Genomic DNA, 20,584 nt, shown 5'->3' on the forward strand with positions numbered 1-20,584 from the left:
TTTAAAAACTGTAAAAATACTTCAAAAATTTAAGATATCTTAGAAAATATTGAATATACAGTAGATAGACAAAAAGCAGGAAAGTATAATTGTTCATTTTTTCATTGCTATTGCAAAATACTTGAGACAGGCTGACTTTATAAACAAAAGAGGTTTATTTAGCACACATTTTTTTGAAGTTCAAGTGCATTGTGCTGACATTGGCTCAGCTCTGGTGTAAACCCTTTTGAGGCTATCATGGTTTTGAGGCTGTGTCACATCATGTTAGGAGGGCATGTATGAGACACCAGGTGCCCAAATCTCCTTTGATCACTTCCAAGCAGCCACCCTGGGGACCTAGCTCCCAACATATGAATCTTGAAGCCAAACCACATCTAAATAATACAAGTATTTATTCAAATACCATCTGTTGTGGTGAATACAAACAATTTAAGCCTAGATTTCTGTGATGATGGTAATGTTCAGCCACAGATGCTTGTTCCTCTCTTAAGATGTTATTATTAGCTACCTACAGTCCTCCTTCTCTCTTCACATGGCCAGGCTTCATGAAACTCAGATCTCAGCTTAAGTGCTATCTCTTCAAAGTTGCCCCTCTGACCACTCAATCTAAAATATCCTCTTCTGTGTTCATATCACATGACTCTAAAAATCCTCTACCCCATTCACATTACTGTGTGAGAGTTTGTTAAAATTGTCACTTACATATCTCCTTCCTTCTCATTCCACCCATGGATTCATGTGCTGGGTAATTTTTCACTGGGTGGCAGCCATTGTTAATTTTACCTTTTTGGTTGTTGGATATTTTGTGTCTGAAAATATTCTTGAGCTATTTCTGGAAATTGGTAAGTTATTTTGATCCTTTTGTATCTCTCTTAATGCTTTATTAGGGAGTATCAGGGTAGTCTTTAATCTAGGGCTAAGTTTTTCTCTGACTGTGGCAAAACCCTCCTTAATACTTTAATTCCCTGTGAAGTAGGAAGTTTTCTGCGGGGCACTGGGAACATTTATTACTTCCAGTACTGTAACACCTCCAGGCACTGTTCCTCTAATTATTTTGGTGGCTTGTTTTCTTAGCCTTAGGTAATTTCATCATGTGCATCAGCTTGCTAATATTAAACTAAGCAGTAGTTGAGGGAGATATATTCCAGACTATTCTGTCTCTCTCTCTGTTGCACTGTACTTGCCAGTATTTTTCCCTGTGACCTCTGGCCACCTTGGCTTTGCCACATTTGCAGGTCAACTTAGCAAATCCACTGGGCTGTTCCTGGGTTCCTTCCTACCTTCTTGCATCATGGTTTAGAAATCTCCAGGCAGTAACCTCAAAAATTGGAGGGCTCATCTCATGTATTTCTCAATGAGTGAATAAATTGTTCTGATAAATGTCAAAGGAATAAAACCTGTTCAAATTATTATCGAAAATGCTGGACACCTACATAAAGTTTCTCACAAATGGCATCACTTGATTTAAATTACATGATGCTGCTACATCTTCTTAACCTTTATGAATATGGTTCACACTATAAATTATAGAACATTGTGCTAGTTTACATGTGTTCTCTAAGATATTGCTTCATGTTTTTCTTCTTTTCCCGATTATATGTTAATCTCTGCAGTAGTTTTAAATAATTGAGAAATTAAATTAAAATACTTCTAAAAATTTAAAATAATTGTTATACATAATTCCTGGACCTCATGACATTTTAAATAAAAATTATTTTAGTATCTAGATCATAATTATTTCAATCAAATAGAAATGGGGCTTCTAAAATGTTTTTGCACATTTAAAAAAATCAACATTCTTGTATTTCTTTTTTTTTACTGTCCATTTGCTAATTAAGTTATTTTAACTGATATTCTGTAAGAATAGCATGCATCCTGTCAAATTATGATTGGTAGAAGTAAAAATAGTATTTTCCTGTTATTGGCATCAGAATTTATTTGTAGAGGAAGTCATATCCAAGTTTGGAATGAGAAATGGTATAAGAAAAAGAACAAAGATCTGATGGGAAGAAAAGAACAACCTTTTGAAGAATTGTATTAAAATGTTGTCACAGGGATAAGAAATAAGGATTTTTGTGTACCAGTGAGAAACACTTTAGCTTTCTGTTACAGAGTCACCCTGTTCCTCCACAATATGCAGCTTTATTTCTAGGCGCCAGCTAGGGAAAGGAACTCATAATTGGGAAACGGATGGAGTGGCAGAAGCTGCCAGAGGCTGTGAATGTGCCTCAGAGTCCAGCACTGAGGCTGTGTTACCACCCAGCACAGCAGCTTTCACTCCTAACCCTCCAAGGGGGTGACCCATGAGTCCTCTAAGGCTGAACACAGACCATGCCACCACCATCTAAGGAAGACCCCAGACCAGGAGGCAGGGGAGCTGATGGCTCTTCGTTTTAAAGTGCCTTTTATAGATAATTCACCAAAATAATATCCTCACCCAAAACCCAAGACAACTGAACAGCAAAAATCCTTTTAATTTTCCGTAAGTGCATTTGACAAGAGAGACATGGATAAAAACAATTTAAAAGCATGAAAATGGAAGATTGCTTTATAGATGTTTTTCAGCAGCTGTTTCAGTACACATTCCTTACATCTTACCTGTGGTATATTTAAGACCACATACAAAACTTCAGCAAACTTACTCTTTAAAAGATATTCACCAGGTATTCCTACTTGAATAATTTGTCTATCATGCCCTGGTTTTCCTTCATTTTTATGATCTCTGAAATTTAGCACCACTTGTAACTTCCCGAAAGGGAGTCATCTTCAGTGAGGGTGACGGGCTTTGATCAACGATGAAGGAGGTTTGGGGCTCCTACCCACTAAGCCATATGGCTTCAATTGGTCTGCAACACAAAGCTTTCACCCTAGGATGTGCCCTTCTCTGTTGGTGGGCTCAAAGGTAGGAGGTCACACTTTTCTCTGCTTCTAGCATTGACATGACATTTGACTTTATAGAAGTAAGCAAGAGTCAAAAAAAGTGCAGGCACATCATAGAACGTTCATTTTATATACTTTTCAAAATCGTGAGATCTTGAGTTTCTTGTACAGACTCTAAACCAATCTCTTATAATATTAAACCTTGGAGAGAAACACTTCAAGCCTAACCTTTATGTCAAAAAATAATTATTTTCTTCATGTTACAAGCCATTTTGATTTCAAATTTTACTCAGAGGCAGAATTTCTTAAAAGGCTAACTGGTTTTATTTTTACCCTTCTTTTGAACATGACATGAACTATGGCTCAAGTCTCCATATTGCTGGAGAAGTAGTTAGTAAATATCAATAAGTGTAAAAGTAAATAATCAATCAAGGTTGGGCCACTCAGTAGATTTGAGCAAATAGGTGAAGGAGTCAATCTTTCTGATCAGTTTGACTGGTCATCATTTTCAGTGATCATGAGCAAAGGACCCACTTAAACTATATTCAGGTCACTTACCATGAAGGGGGAGAGCTAAGAACTCTTGTTGAAGAACAGGCTTTACAAACTTCAAGAACTTCCCAAGGTCCTCAGGCTAATCTTGTCTAGGTTGGGATTTATGTGCCCACCCCCATCTCGTTCAGCACTTCTCTGTGATCCAGCTCTGCTGACTACTTCCAAACCCCTTAAATATCCTATGATCTTTTTTCTGTGTTCATCTACCAGGAAACTTGATGCCAGTCCTTCTTCTTCTCTTTACCTGAGCTATGCTGACCCCTTTACATCTCAGAGCAGACATAACTTTCTGAAGAAATCCATTGTCACCAACACACATCTCCTATAACCCTTGACCTGTTGGAAATATGACTCATGTGTAGTTTGTGGAGGAAGTGCATCAATTAGCTCAGCAAGGGAGAAAACACAGTTATCCCAACTGAGCTCATGTAACAAGGGGTGAGCTATGGTCAGTCAAATATCTTTGGCCCAGTTCTCTGCTCTATGAGAAGCAAATAAGACACTCTGACAGAGACGATGGGTTATTTCCCACTACCTATTACATATTGTAACAATCTTGAATAAAGCCACATTGGCCTATTCAATTCTGTATAGTACAATTTTTCCTTGATGACCTCTTATGGCTGGCTCACATAAATACCTGAATTAAACTGGGGCTACATAACCCATGGTAGATGTGAATATTTTAGAAGGTAATCATGTTTAAAAAATTCTAACCCACTTAATCAAATGTCAGTGAGCCCCCATTTGGTGAGAAGTTGGATTCTTTTTACACTTGAGGGTGAGATTGTTTTTCATTAAAGCTATTATTTTGAGATAGCATTAGGAAAAAAAATCTGGTCACTTCTCTGGCAGACAAGATTGAAAAAAACATCCCAGGAATCAAAACCATGATTGGTGTGTTTCAGAGATAAATCAGTTTTCTAGTACAGTTCACATAATGATCTTGACCACAATGTTGCAAGCTTGCTGAGCTCTTACTTTGAGGTCCCAAGTACCTCAGTTATATTTTTCTCTGATCTGGGCAGTGACTGATAGGCTCTGTGATTTAGTGGTAAGGAGTACAGGACATGGAAGCCAGATTACCTGGATCCAGGAAGACCTCAGCTAGTTGCTGAATATTTTCCATCTCAATAAAGTGAAGAGCCCAAAATTTGATGACTAGTGAATGCTCAAGGAACTTTAGCTGTTGTAATTATTTCTACCATCATCTTCATCATGACTTCAGTACTGTGCAGAAAAAATAAATAGAATATTTTATTTTTACAAGTTCTTACCAAAGAGGGAATCATTAATGGGCAGTAATGCTAACCTAAAATAGACTTTAGCCTTTTCTGGATTTCTTCATTCGTACATAACTCTGAGAGCTCTATTTGTGAGATGTTTGTCTTTCTCTCTCCCCACCCCGATCCCTGCATTTTTAGTGATGGATGGGCAGACAGAGATGAAGTCATTGAAGGTTATGAGGTGGAAGCCAACGGGGGAATCACGATAAAGCTGCAGTCTCCGGAGGTCAGGTCATTTGATGATTATTTCCTGAAACTGAGGCTGGACACTAATACGAGGAATCCCTGGTTCCCTGAATTCTGGCAACATCGGTTCCAGTGCTGCCTACCAGGACACCTTCTGGAAAATCCCAACTTTAAAAGAATCTGCACAGGTAACTCGTGTTCACAAAATAACACTCCAGAGCTTTGGTCATCTCCTTCAATTCCATTACAGGCTGTTGAATGAGAATAGAAAGTGCCAGTGCTGGAGATCCAAAGACAGAAGGGCTATCTTAGTGTATAAAATAGCTAGAACAAAGTAAGCATGTATAACCCCCAGGAATTCATTGTCCTGTATTCTGGGAAGACTGCTTTGATGTATCAGAGAGCAACTGATAAGAAGAGTTAGCCTAAATAAATGAAAAGCCAACTAAGAAATCGGATTTCTAGTACTTGAGCCAGAGGGAAGATTTATTGCATGTGTACTTAGAAGATACTACCACAGAGATCAGTAAGCAACACTGGTTTGATCCTTCCCCCCTCCGCCTTTATGACTTGCTTAATACTCATATCATCATATTCTATACCACCAACATGATGTTTATGGACACAGGTGCCAAGAAATTGTACTCTCATCTGTCAACCAGAGGATGGTTCCTGGTTGGAGAGGTATTTCCTGGGCACTGCTTATGCATGCCAAGAAAGGATGGCACATTATCCCAAGGTGTTCAAGGGCCGGGTGAACTCCACAGCATGCTCCTTTTCCACAGAAATACATTAGCCCAAACTTCTTAACACTTAACTTTTAAGCATTATCATTACTGCATGGGGACATTGTTGTCCCTGTTCTTTTTCACTATTGTCTATGTAATAGACATAGACATCTAGGGTCTCCCATGGTGCCATTCAAAGCCAGTCATCCATACTGGATTGGTAGCATAGCATGATGATCTTCTCATGATGGTGGGTTGTGAAGTCTACCCATGACCTCATTTGTCTGACACAACAGAGGTCTGACATTTATTTCCTCTCTCAGCTGAGCAGATAATATTTAGAAATGTCAGGAATCCATCTGTTCATACCACATCTCAGTAAAAAACACTGTAGAGAAGGAAAAGAGACAGAGAAGGGAAAAATCAGCAACTCTGGACTTATAGGAAATCAAGATCCCTTTGGGAAAATTCAAAGAGATCACTCCCCACTCATGAAATAGATAAATAACTAGAGGCAATGGGTTTGTACAAAATGGAGAAAGAATAATACTAATTACATAAACTATTTCTATCTTCAATAATATTTACATTTTGATGTTAGAAAATTCTTTAAAACAGCAATATGTATAAACACATCAATGTTTATCAGACTTGATGAAGTTTGGTCCAGTTCCCTGGGAAATTTTCTGGTGTGGATTTATTTTCAATACAGGTTTTTAGACCAACCTCAGTGTGGCTTCTAGGGAGGTTCAGACATATAATCCAACTAAAGAGGCAGAAGGAAGGGAAGATAAGTACTAAACTACGTATTCATATTTTTCTGCTCACTTCTCATTTCCCTGAGGTAATAGAACCACAGAAGCTAAGCATCTAGGAAAGTCTCCTTGCAAAATTTTTAAGATGTTGAGGATTGATGGGGCAATAGTTACCCAAGATTCATATAGTTGTTGCCAACAACAGAATGAAAACCCATGCCTCCTGGACAGCCTGTATGAGGTCTTGTTCTCTAATTGCTTCCTAAGAAATGTTTTCTTTTATAAATGGAGAATCTATGCAGAGAGAACTCTCTGTCCCTCATAGAACCCTGTATAACATTAGTCTCTGGAAACTCAGTCAATTCTTGTTAGTTAATTGATCAGCTAATTTATATCATCTTATGGTGTAGGGAGTTTTTTTTTTTTTTAAAGAAAAGTTAGGCCCATGATTTCACACAATTTCTTTTATTCAACATTAAACAGATTTTAGTTGTACTCGGTGTCAGGCTTCATTCTAGGACCTTACAATGCTGTGCAGGAAAATAGACAATAAACAACAATCACAAAAATAACTCAAGGAAAGTGGATATTCATTTATGGAATCATAAGACCTATGGAGAAAATAAGGCATGGGATTAGAGAGCAAGGGGGTGGAGGGATTGCAACTTTAAAAAGAATGAACGGAGAAAGCCTCACTTAGGAAATGGTTTAAAACCTGAAGGATGTGAAAAGCAGTGTCTGGTTTAGGAGAAAACAAAGGAATCAGGTTGCTTGAGCCAGGGGATACAGAAGCATTGACAGGAGGAGGAAGGGCCCATGGCCAGTAGGGAGGCGTGAGACGTGGGGAACTGCATCACAGTAGTAGCAAGAAGATGGAGACAGGTTTTCAGTGCTGAGTTTATTTTGAATAAGAGCTGAGGGGATTTGCTGACAGAATTGTCAAGAATGACTGTTTTGAGAAACTGGAGAACTGGTGTCATCATTGAGACTTCAACACTTAGGGAAGAGCGGGCTGGGGAAAAAACAGGAGGTTGGTTTGGGGAGTGTTAAATTTGAGACTTTTTAGTGGTCTATGTCACTTTTCCATCAGTACACATATTAAACATGCTTGGATGTCTTTATGTAAGGAGTTTTAGGGAACGTTTTATGACTTGAGCCCTCATTAAAAAAAATTTGACCTCTGTAGCCATGTACACTAATATTTTGGGTTTTCAATTGTCAGGGCTCATGTAAATGTCAAGGTTAAAGCTGGAATTTGATTAACATTCACAGCAGGAATTAACACTTGCAAAACTTGTGAATTGTTCTTACATTGTGCTTGAATCTCAAAGCTATTTTAAAGAGCAATTGCAACATTTCATAAACATGTTTATGTTTGCATTTCATTCTGGTGTCAAGTTTAGAAAATGTTTCCCTGTGTTCTTAGTTCACAGGAAGGCAGAAGTCTTATTTAACTTTCTATTAGGAACCAAATCACAAAATATATTGATTTTTTTTCTGCTGCAGAAATTCTAAAATTTTGGCAATTTTATCTATATTATCCGTGTATATTTATTCATGTAAACTTATATTGTTTTTCACCTTTAACCTCTGTAGTTCTATGAAATCGGCTTCAATATTATTGACAAACAACCTGAACTTTCACTTCCTGTGTTATTCTTACCCACTTAGGATTCTCTCTTAGCAAATGAATTCCTGAGTCTTGTTATGAATATGCAGGCACATTTAGGGAAATTAGTGAGAGGAGTGAAATTAACCTTTCAGAATATGATAGCTATTTTTTTCTGTCATTCATTTTTACACTTCTGATGTTTTGGAAAGTTTTGATATTGCTGCTAGTTTCCATAGAAACCTTTGTTGAGCTTAATCTCAGATGTCACTATTTAAATAAAGAGTTTATACGCACTAAATTGCCAGTTTGAATATTAAGGGTCCTGAGTCAAGACTGAGTAATTTGGGAATCACTGTGGCTAATTAAAAAGTGCTTCACACAAAATCCACATCACTGTTTAATTAGTTGAGTATATCAAGGGATTGGAGATGTGTTGGGAAAGCACTAACTGAAACATCAAAGACTAACCTCGAAAGATGTAATAATTGTGAAGACAGTGAAAAGAGTAGATACAAAGCAAATCAAAGTCACTCTTTTAGTAAGTTATTTAATGCTTAAGGGATTTAGATCATGTTTGCTATGGCACAGGGCTTATTGTTCCTGATGAGAATCATTATAAAGATCCCTTAGAAGCTGATAGAGTATAGTGTTGGGCCGCACAAGAACTGGGTACAATACTGTTCAGTTATGAATTTCTCACATAACTTGGACAACCTCACTTAACCTCTGAGACTCAGGTTTTACAAGTGTAACATGGTAGGTAACAATATCTACCTCACACAGGTGCTGTGAGAAGTGAATGAAATAATGGTAATGAATTACTTTGTAGTGAAATAATACCAATGAAAAATTTTGCAATCTGTAAGCCACTCACTTGTCCCTTGATATCTATGAGATTTGTTATGGGGCACTCAAATACCCAAATTCAAGGATGCTCATTTCCCTTGTATAAAATTGAATAATATTTGTATATAATATATACACATCCTCCAGTATACTTTAAATCAAATCTCTAAATTACATTAAATTTCTAATGTATTACAAATTCTACATAAACAGTTGTTATATTGCATTGTTTAGGGGATAGTGACTAGGAAAATATGTGGACATATTCAATATAGATAATTTAAAAATATATATTTTCAGTCTAAGACCAGTTGAATCTGCAGGAGTGAAACCCATGGATGTGGGGGCCCTTCTGGACTTATATAAATGTAAAAGAGTAATAATAGAATCATGTCTTACTGGAGAGTGAAGTCTAGCATAGATTACCTCGTAAAAACTATGGGTTTTGAAGTTATAAGTTAAACATAACTACATTCCATCATGTAGAAACTAGACAGATAATCATATAACCCTTAGTCAGTTATCCTTGCACATAGTAAGTGTAAATACTGATATTTACTTTTTATTTTCTTTCCTATTAGTTTTTTTTAATTTTTTGACTTTCAAAGTAATACTGCTTTTGATGCTCATCTTGTGCAACTTATAAACCTAGTAGTGCATGAGAAAGATGAAGAGCTTTAAAAAATTGTTCTTATCTAACCACCATTAGTTTCATTTTTCTCTATATAGTTTTAAATCGTGTAGTTAATATTTTACATATTGCTTTTTAAAAAATTCATATTGCTTTTTTCTTATGAAGTTATGAATTTCTCTTTGTCATTAAACTCTTTCATTCTTAATGAATGCATAATACTTTGCATACAGTTAAGATGCAACTTTTTATTTTTATTTTATTTTTTGGTACTGGAAGTTGAACCTGTGTATGCTGGACTACTGAGATACACACCTAGCCCTTTATATTTCTTATTTTGAGACAGGTAAGCTCTTTAGGGCCTCCCTAAATTGTGGGACTGGCCTCAAACTTGTGATCCTCCTGTCTCAGCCTCTTGAGTCACTGGGATTACAGGCATATGCCAGTATGTCCACCAAGATACAATTCATTTAACCATTTTATTCTTCCTATACATTTGGTTGTTTTGAGTTTTTCACAAATTTTAAAGAAAGATGCTTTGGCACGTGGTAAAATTTTTTTTCCTTGTAAACCTTTCTTTTTCATTTTAGGTAATTTTCTTAAGTTATATTTCCAGAAGTTGTGTTAAGTTACCAGAAGTTCAATCAAAGATATGAACATTTCTAAGGCTTTTGAAAATGAGGAGTTCTAAGGCAACTCCTACTAGCTCTGCATGATACTCAGCATTCTTCCCATTTGTTTGCATAGTTGTAATGACAGTGTGCATGTAATTCTACCTTATTTTTTCCTTTAGGATTGTATTTCACATATTTTTGAAGTTGCTGCATGGCTTTATAACCACAATTTTAATAACCCTACAGTGTTCTATCCAATGAAAAACTATAATTACTTAGCAATTCTTATATTGTTGAATATTTAGGACACTTCCAATTTTCCTTATTAAGGAACAGTGAAAATGGCACAGTTTTCATGGTTGTTGGTGCTATTTTGGGATTGTTCCCTTTTAATAGATTCATAAATATGTAATTATTGGTCTAAGAGCATGATTAGTTTGGGTTTTCTTAACAGGCATGTATTGCAATTGTCTTGTACTATAGTCATATTAATATTTTCTGTGGCTAGTTGTATATTAACTATATAAATTTTTTGGGTTCACTATGTTCTTATCAGCTTTTTCCCCACAACCTACTGAATTTGCAACCAAATTTTGTTTTCTCCCCTTATGCTCTGTACCAACTGGAAGCAGATGGGCACAATGCTTTTTACAGCTAGCATATTGTATTTGGCCATTGTCCAAGACATAATGAAAGAATTTGGCTGATGTATGTAATGCTCACCAACGAATCATGACTAGTAATATAATGACAGCTAGTCTGGCACTGTGGTGGGAATGTCCTCTCTAAAACTCATGTTGAAATTTAATTGCTATTATGATGATATTAGGAGATTGAACTTATAAGAGGTGATTAGGACTTTTGAAAGTCTTCATGAATGAATTAATGCCATTATCACAGGGATGAACTCCTCAAGAAAGAACTTAATTTTGACCCCCATTCTCTCTGTCTCTTGGTTCCATTTGTCCTTCTGCCTTACACCACGGGATGATGCAGCATAAAGGATGACCCCCAGATGGAACCCCAGATATTGAACTTCCCAGCCTCCAGAACCATGACCCAAACTTCTACTGTTTACAACTTACCCAGTTTATAGTATTCTGTCATAGTAGCAGAAAACAGAATTATATAACTAGGAAGATACACTTTCAAGACTTTCAAGCAAGGAGAATCTTATTCTAGTACCTTGGAGAAACCATTCATAATTTTAGACAGGTACCGATTATATTAATAACTTTTCCTTATTATTAGTTTTCCAATTTTTATGAACATTCTAAAGTATGTATGAAGTAACCTATTACATAAGGCCAGATAAGAGGAGCCCATTACAGTTTGATCCAGACTGAGATGATCTATAAATTGAGATAGATTTTAATTAAGCTTATTGAGTCTGAGTGTAATGACTTATTTTATTCCCACCTTGGATGTTTGGTTCAAATGCCAATATGCACTCCTGAGGATATAATTTAACTTTACCAGGAAGTTGACCCTATTAATTGAGGTTTGTGGAAAATGTCACATTTGTCCACCCCTCCCTGTACCTATGCTCTTTGAAAAATGGCTTTGTGTCTCCCCTCATTAAGAGATAGGATTTTGTTCTCGACCTTGAATATCTCAACTGACATTATAAGGCATTATTAACTCCAAGTCTAGAGCCCCAGAGGTTTGACCTACTCCCATTCTCATTCTTGAAACCCTTTCTGAGCAATATGAAAAAACCTGAGTTAACCTCCAGAAGATGGAAATAACATGGATCAGAAAGAGAATGACCTCTAGGTTGAGGATGTCCTAGATCAGCCAGTCCCAAGCCAATGTACTACCTGACTACTGACGCATGTGTGCACCCAGATGAAATGAGTCATGTCCAACTCAGGGCAGCAGACCTTCCCAGGTGACTCCGAGATTCATGGACTAAGCAAATTCTTTTTATTTACCAATAAACCTTGAGGCTGCTTTGTTATGGTAGTAGGTAACTAATACAAGGTCTCTATAGCCTTGCAATCCAAGACTTTTACATGGAACAATCATTTCTTAATTAAACAAAGGAATATAATGTCTTATCTTGGTGTGCTGAAATACTCAATCTTTTCCTTTCCTAAGAGGAATGGTACAATATTGCATCCCAGATCTCATGGAACAAACCAAACATTTCCATAGATTTAGTAATGAAGAAGATTTAAAACCCCCCCACACAAGGCAGTGAAAATATTTTACTTATGAATTTTTATGTGCATAGGGGAAGTGCTGAAAATTGGGACACAGTCATAGCTGACCCAACACCCTCAAAACCAAACAGCATATGTACTTGTACAATGCTGGTCTAAGTTGCCTTATGGAACCATATTTCAGAAGTGTACTTGGAAGAATAAAAGTGATCTTACCTTGAGTTACGTCTGGGCATTATATTTTCCTAGACAAATATTGCTATCACATATACATGAAGCTTCGAAAATACGCATACAATAAGCTCGATGTTGCTCTGCCTGTTTCTTTTTTTTTTTTTTTCATAAAGAGAATAGGTTTATTTAGCTTGCAGTTTTGAAAGTTCAAAATCCAAGATTGAGTAGGGTGGGTGTAGAGGTCAGCATTGGTTTGATCTTTAATAAGGGCTGCAGATGGTGGCAATCATGGTATGAGTACATACTGGAGCAAACAATCAGGTGTCCAATAGAAGCAGAGAGAAAAGAGAATGAATGGGCAGGATCATATATGCTTCTTTTACAACAATCTTAGAGTGCTCAAGGGGAACTATTAAGAGGTTGCACATAAACTCCTTCCAAGAGCCCACCTTCAATGTGTGTAGGACTTTCCATCAAGCCCTACCTTGTAAAGGTTATGCCACCTCCCAATGATGCCATCCTGGAGACCAAACTTAACACATGCACCTGTAGGGGACACTCAACCTAGAAACGATAGCAGACAACTCTTATTTTGAGAACCAGTTGTGGCTACATAAGCTTAGGACATGAACAATCCAATAACTTCAGAAAAGCAATTAGCTAAAATTAAACTCCAAGATGTTTGTATGAGGTCACCATTGGTAAGTTACAAATGCTAGACTTGAACTTAGTCTGGCTATTAGAAAAATTAAAGGGAAGAGTCATGTAGTTATAGGAAATGGGGTACTATCTAGTTGTTTGTTTGCATGGTCTAGCATAGGAATTGGGTGCTTCTAATTCTTTCTTTTTATTCCTTTTCTCATTTCTTATCTCTGGTTTTCTTTGCAGGAAACCTTGTCTTGCCACCAAGCAAGAGTTCCTCGTAACAGCTACTTTTCTGCCTCCTATTCCATACTTTATTACTCAAAAGAAATGCTACTCCTGTCTTCCCTATATTGCTGTATAGAAAATCCTGAAGAATAGACACTTTGATTGGCTTGGATTTGCTCAAGTGTCATCTCCTAAACTGCATCAACAACACTCACAAAGTTTTAGATGCAAAAGCTTTCTTCCATGCTCTAACCCTTGATATTCAGAATCATTTGGTCTACATGTGCCCAGATGTATTAGTTTTTACCAGCCTTCAAGGTAATTCCAATGAGTAGATTGAGACAATTCAACTTTGTGACCAGGAGTGCTGTGACTGCCAGTCTTCCTGAAAATAACACATTTGGCATGGAGAGAAGAGCAGTTCTCCAAAGGAAGAAGACGTTCTTCAAAAGGAAGAACACTCTTTAATGCACAAACAAAACAATACTGCTCACGACATCATATGTACAGACTGGAAGTGGGAATTATTACAATATCATAGTTTGAAGCTACCAAAAAGAAAACACAATGTTATAACTGTTTGTCTAGCCTGGAACTAAACTCTTAAGAATTAACAAAAAGAAAAGCTTCAAATAGTGCTAGGCAGTTATAGAAGTTGTAGCTGTAAACTCGAAAGATTCCATTTATATACTTAACATAATTATAAAACATATTGATAATGGGTTATACATATATTAAGATCAATGAAGAAGCTAATAACTTACTACAAATATAAGGATTATACACAGGTACACACACACAACACAAAGCAGAGTATGTACCTGTCACTTGACTGAGATGCAGAGTGAAAACATGAAGTTATTCTGAAAATGACATCTTCCAAAAAAATAGGGCCTACAGAAATGTGCATGTGTATAAAAGTCTGGGATGTTACAGGAAACTTTTAGGTAATCTGTGTATGTTATTTCTACTTTTAACCACAACACTATGAGGTACATATTAGTAAAGCACATGTTGGGAAGAACACTAAAGCCTTTAATAGATGAAGTAACTTGCTTGAGGTCCCATAGGAAGTGACTAATCCTGGATTCAAAACAGTTTGTTTGAATTCAAAGACTGTACTTATTGCTCCTACTTATACAGGCCTACTTTTTTTTTATTTTATTGTTGGTTGTTCAAAACATTACATAGTTCTTAATATACCATATTTCACAGATTGATTCAAGTGGGTTATGAACTCCCATTTTTACCCCGTATACAGATTGTTGTGTCACATCAGTTACATTTCCATTGATTTACAAATTGCCTTTCTAGTGACTGATGTATTCTGCTGTCTATCCCATTCTCCACTATCCCCCCTCCCCTCCCCTCCCCTCCCCTCCCCTTCTCTCTCTCCACCCCCTCTACTATAAATCGTTTCTTCCACTTATATAATTTTTCTCCTACTCCTCCTTTCCTCTTATATGTAATTGTGTATAACCCTTAGGCTCACCTTCCAATTCCATGCAATTTCCCTTAACTCTCCCTTTCCCTCCTGCCTATCATCCCTGTTTAATGTTAATCTTCTTCTCCGGCTCTTCATCTCTACCCTGTCCTTGGTTACTCCCCTTATATCAAAGAAGACATTTGGCATTTGTTTTTTAAGGATTGGCTAGCTTCACTTAGCATAATCTGCTCTAATGCCATCCATTTCCCTCCAAATTCTATGATTTTGTCATTTCTTAATGCAGAGTAATACTCCATTGTGTATAAATGCCACATTTTTTAATCCATTCATCTATTGAAGGGCTTCTAGGTTGGTTCCACAATCTTGCTATCGTGAATTGTGCTGCTATGAACATTGATGTAGCAGTGTCCCTGTAGCATGCTCTTGTTAGGTCTTTAGGGAATAGACCGAGAAGGGGAATAGCTGGGTCAAATGGTGGTTCCATTCCCAGCTTTCCAAGAAATCTCCATATTGCTTTCCAAATTGGCTGCACCATTTTGCAGTCCCACCAACAATGAACAAGTGTACCCATTTCCCCGCATCCTCGCCAGCACTTGTTGTTGTTGGACTTCTTAATGGCTGCCAATCTTACTGGAGTAAGATGGTATCTTAGGGTGGTTTTGATTTGCATTTCTCTGACTGCTAGCGATGTTGAGCATTTTTTCATGTACTTGTTGATTGATTGTATGTCCTCCTCTGAGAAGTGTCTGTTCAGGTCCTTGGCCCATTTGTTGATTGGGTTATTTGTTATCTTATTATCTAATTTTTTGAGTTCTTTGTATACTCTGGATATTAGGGCTCTATCTGAAGTGTGTGGGGTAAAGATTTGTTCCCAGGATGTAGGCTCCCTGTTTATCTCTCTTATTGTTTCTTTTGTTGAGAGAAAACTTTTTAGTTTGAGTAAGTCCCATTTGTTGATTCTGGTTGTTAACTCTTGCGCTATGGGTGTCCTATTGAGGAATCTGGGGCCTGACTCCACAGTATGTAGATCATAGCCGACTTTTTCTTCTATCAGACGCCGTGTCTATGATTTAATATCGAGCTCCTTGATCCATTTTGAGTTAACTTTTGCGCATGGCGAGAGAAAGGGATTCAGTTTCATTTTGATGCAAATGGATTTCAAGTTTTCCCAGCACCATTTGTTGAAGATGCTATCCTTCCTCCATTGCATGCTTTTAGCCCCTTTATCAAATATAAGATAGTTGTAGTTTTGTGGATTGGTTACTGTGTCTTCTATTCTGTACCATTGGTCCACTCGCCTGTTTTGGTACCAGTACCATGCTGTTTTTGTTACTATTGCTCTGTAGTATAGTTTGAAGTCTGGTATCGCTATACCGCCTGATTCACACTTCCTGTTTAGCATTGTTTTTGCTATTCTGGGTCTTTTATTATTCCATATGAATTTCCTGATTGTTTTATCTATTTCTACAAGAAATGCTGTTGGGATTTTGATTGGGATAGCATTGAACTTATAGAGAACTTTTGGTAATATCGCCATTTTGATGATGTTAGTTCTGCCTATCCATGAACAGGGTATATTTTTCCATCTTCTGAGGTCTTCTTCTATGTCTCTTTTTAGGGTTCTGTAGTTTTCATTGTATAGGTCTTTCACCTCTTTTGTTAGGTTGATTCCCAGGTATTTTATTTTTTTGGGGGATATTGTGAATGGAGTAGTTGTCCTCATTTCCGTTTCAGAGGATTTGTCGCTGATATACAGGAATGCATTTGATTTATGCGTGTTGATTTTATATCCAGCCACTTTGCTGAATTCATTTATTAACTCTAATAGTTTCTTTGTAGACCCTTTTGGGTCTGTTAGGTATAGAATCATATCATCTGCAAATAGTGATAATTTAAGTTCTTCTTTTCCTATTTTTATGCCTTTAATTTCTTTCATCTGTCTAATTGCTCTGGCCAGTGTTTCGAGGACTATGTTGAACAGAAGTGGTGAGAGAGGGCATCCCTGTCTTGTACCAGATCTTAGAGGGAATGCCTTCAATTTTTCTCCATTCAGAATGATGCTGGCCTGTGGCTTATCATAGATTGCTTTAACAATGTTGAGGTATGATCCTGTTATCCCTAATTTTTCTAGAGTTTTGAACATAAAGGGATGCTGTATTTTGTCGAATGCTTTTTCTGCATCTATCGAGATGATCATATGGTTCTTATTTTTAAGTCTATTGATGTGGTGAATAACATTTATTGATTTCCGTATATTGAACCAGCCTTGCATCCCAGGGATGAATCCTACTTGATCATGGTGTATAATTTTTTTGATACGATTTTGAATCCGATTCGCCAGAATTTTATTGAGGATTTTTGCATCTAGGTTCATTAGAGATATTGGTCTGTAGTTTTCTTTCTTTGAAGTGTCTCTGTCTGGTTTAGGTATCAGGGTGATGTTGGCCTCGTAGAATGAATTTGGAAGTTCTCCCTCTTTTTCTATTTTCTGAAATAGCTTGAAAAGTATTGGTGTTAGTTCCTCTTTAAAGGTTTTGTAAAACTCTGCTGTATACCCGTCCGGTCCTGGGCTTTTCTTAGTTGGTAGTCTTTTGATGGTTTCTTCTATTTCCTCTATTGTTATTGGTCTGTTTAGGCTGTCTATATCTTCCTGACTCAATCTGGGCAGATCATATGACTTAAGAAATTTATCGATGCCTTCACTATCTTCTATTTTATTGGAGTATAAGGATTCAAAGTAATTTCTGATTATCTTCTGTATTTCTGAAGTGTCTGTTGTGATATTGCCTTTTTCATCCCGTATGCTAGTAATTTGGGTTCTCTCTCTTCTTCTCTTCGTTAGCATGGCTAAGGGTCTGTCGATTTTATTTATTTTTTCAAAGAACCAACTTTTGGTTTTGGCAATTTTTTCAATTGTTTCTTTTGTTTCGATTTCATTAAATTCAGCTCTGATTTTAATTATTTCTTGCCTTCTACTTCTTTTGCTGTTGTTTTGCTCTTCTTTTTCTAGGATTTTGAGATGATATATGAGATCGTTTATTTGTTGGTTTTTTCTTTTTTTAAGGAATGCGCTCCAAGCAATGAATTTTCCTCTTAAAACTGCTTTCAATGTGTCCCATAGATTCCGATATGTTGTTTCTGTGTTTTCATTTATCTCTAAGAATTTTTTAATTTCCTCCTTGATGTCTTCTATGACCCATTGATCATTCAGTAACCTATTGTTCATTCTCCAAGTGATGCATGATTTTTCCTTCCTTCTTTTATCGTTGATTTTCAGTTTCATTCCATTATGATCAGATAGGATGCATGGTATTATTTCTACTCCTTTATATTGTCTAAGAGTTGTCCTGTGACATGATATATGATCTATTTTTGTGAAGGATCCATGTGCTGCTGAGAAAAATGTGTAACTACTTGATGTTGGGTGGTATATTCTATATATGTCAATTAAGTCTAGGTTGTTAATTGTGTTGTTGAGTTCTATAGTTTCCTTATTTAACTTTTGTTTGGAAGATCTGTCCAGTGGTGAGAGAGGTGTGTTGAAGTCTCCCATGATTATTGTATGGTGGTCTATTAGACTCTTGTACTTGAGAAGAGTTTGCTTGATGAACGTAGCTGCACAATTGTTTGGGGCATATATATTTATGATTGTTATGTCTTGTTGGTGTATGGTTCCCTTGAGCAGTATGCAGTGTCCCTCTTTATCCTTTTTGATTAACTTTGGCTTGAAATCTATTTTGTTTGATATGAGTATGGACACTCCTGCTTGTTTCCGCAGTCCATATGAGTGGAATGATTTTTCCCAGCCTTTCACCTTCAGTCTATGTATATCTTTTCCTATCAAATGCGTCTCCTGTAGGCAACATATTGTTGGATCTTGTTTTGTGATCCATTCGACTAGCCTGTGTCTCTTAATTGGTGAGTTTAAGCCATTAACATTTAGGGTTATTATTGAGATTTGGTTTGTTCCTCCAGTCATATTTGTTTATTTATGTTACTAAACCTGATTAGTTTTCCTCTTTGGTTACTTTTCCCCCTTTACTGTCCTACCTCCCACTGATGGTTTTCAATGTTATTTTCAATTTCCTCTTCCTGTAATGTTTTGCCAAGGATTTTTTGAAGAGATGGTTTTCTAGCTGCGAATTCTTTTAACTTTTGTTTATCGCGAAAGGTTTTAATTTCATCTTCCATCCTGAAGCTTAATTTCGCCGGATACACGATTCTTGGTTGGAGCCCATTTTCTTTCAGTGTTTGAAAAATGTTATTCCAGGATCTTCTAGCTTTCAGAGTCTGTGTTGAGAGATCAGCTGTTATCCTGATTGGTTTGCCCCTAAATGTAATCTGCTTTCTTTCTCTTGTAGCTTTTAAAATTCTCTCCTTATTCTGTATGTTGGGCATCTTCATTATAATGTGTCTAGGTGTGGATCTCTTATGATTTTGCACTTTTGGCGTCCTGTAGGCTTCTAGGATATGGGATTCTGTTTCATTCTTCAAGTCTGGGAAGTTTTCTCGTATTATTTCATTGAATAGATTGTTCATTCCTCTGGTTTGGAGCTCTGTGCCCTCCTGTATCCCAATGACTCTTAAGTTTGGTCTTTTAATGTTATCCCATAATTCTTGAATGTTCTGTTCATGGTTTCTTAGCAGTCTTGCTGAACTGTCTATGTTCTTCTCAAGTTGAAATACTTTGTCTTCATTGTCTGATGTTCTATCTTCTAAGTGATCTATTCTGCTGGTAGTATTGTCAATTGAGGTTTTAAGTTGGTTTATTGCTTCCTGCATTTCTAGGATTTCTATTTGTTTGTTTTTTTATTACTTCTAACTCCCTGTGAAATTGATCTTTTACTTCCTGGATTTGTTTCTGTAGTTCCTTGTCAATGTGATCTTTCATTGTCTGATTTTGCTGTCTCATGTCTTCCTTGAGAGTCCAGATCATCTGAAGCATGTATATCCTGAACTCTTTATCTGACATTCCATCTGTTGCAGCTATTACCTCTTCTAGAGTTGAGTTGACCTGCATTGCTTGTGGTCCTTTCTTTCCTTGTCTTTTCATATTGCTTGCGTTTCTTTCTGCTTGGTGAAACTGTTGTGTTTTTGAAATTTTTCCCCCTGTTTATTTATATTGTTCTTGTATGGTTGGGATATCTCTCTTGTAGGGCGGGTAGTGGCTGTGCTCCTCCTCTAATCAGGGTGATCTATCCACTACGCTGGTTGGTCGTAGGTCTGCCCAGCCTGCGGGCACGGGTGGCTGCTCTACTCTGCCCCCACTCCAATTGCGGTGACGTTCCTACCACGTCCTCAGATCGTTGTCCTGATCCGGATGTGGGCGGCAGCTCTTCTCCACCCCTACTCCAATTGATGTGATGTGTCTACCACGCTGGTCGGCCTCCAAGCCTGTTCCGCCGGTGGGTCTCAGATCTGCCTACCCCGCGGGCCTGGGTGGCAGTTCTGCTCAACCCCCACTCCCAGTGGGGGTACCTAACTGCCTCTCCAACGGGTCTCTGGGCTCCTTCCGGACGCTGGTGGCGGCTCTGTTCAACCCCCACTCCAACCAGTGTGACGTGCCTGCCTCGATGCTACTCGTCTACCACACTGGCAGGCTACCGATCCTGTCCTGCCAGTGGGACGCAGGACTGCCTACCTTGCAGGATCAGACGGCGGCTCTTCACAGCCTCCACTCCAAGTGGGTTGACTTGGCTACCCTGCCGTTGGGTCGCTGGTCCTGTTCCAGGCGTGGGTGGCTACTCTCCTCAGCCCCAGCTGCATTTGGGGTGTCGCGATACCACACCGGCGGGACCCTTAGCCTGCTCTGGGTGCAGGAGGCAGCTCCACTCT

At 37.6% G+C, this 20,584-nt stretch overlaps 1 protein-coding gene across 1 annotated transcript in view; it reads left to right on the plus strand.

Moving 5' to 3' along the window:
- Positions 1-2,795: 2,795 nt before the first annotated feature.
- The window catches only part of LOC308649502 (metabotropic glutamate receptor 1-like), a gene marked incomplete at both ends in the record, with an annotated part of 162,094 nt that continues 144,305 nt past the window's right edge, over positions 2,796-20,584 (plus strand). The window contains 2 exon segments of the mRNA XM_081295036.1: positions 2,796-2,902; positions 4,860-5,095. Of these exon segments, the coding sequence (XP_081151162.1) occupies positions 2,796-2,902; positions 4,860-5,095 (343 nt within the window).

This window comes from Spermophilus citellus (assembly GCF_964194105.1).
Source record: "Spermophilus citellus genome assembly, chromosome: 5".
Classification (NCBI taxonomy): domain Eukaryota; kingdom Metazoa; phylum Chordata; class Mammalia; order Rodentia; family Sciuridae; genus Spermophilus; species Spermophilus citellus.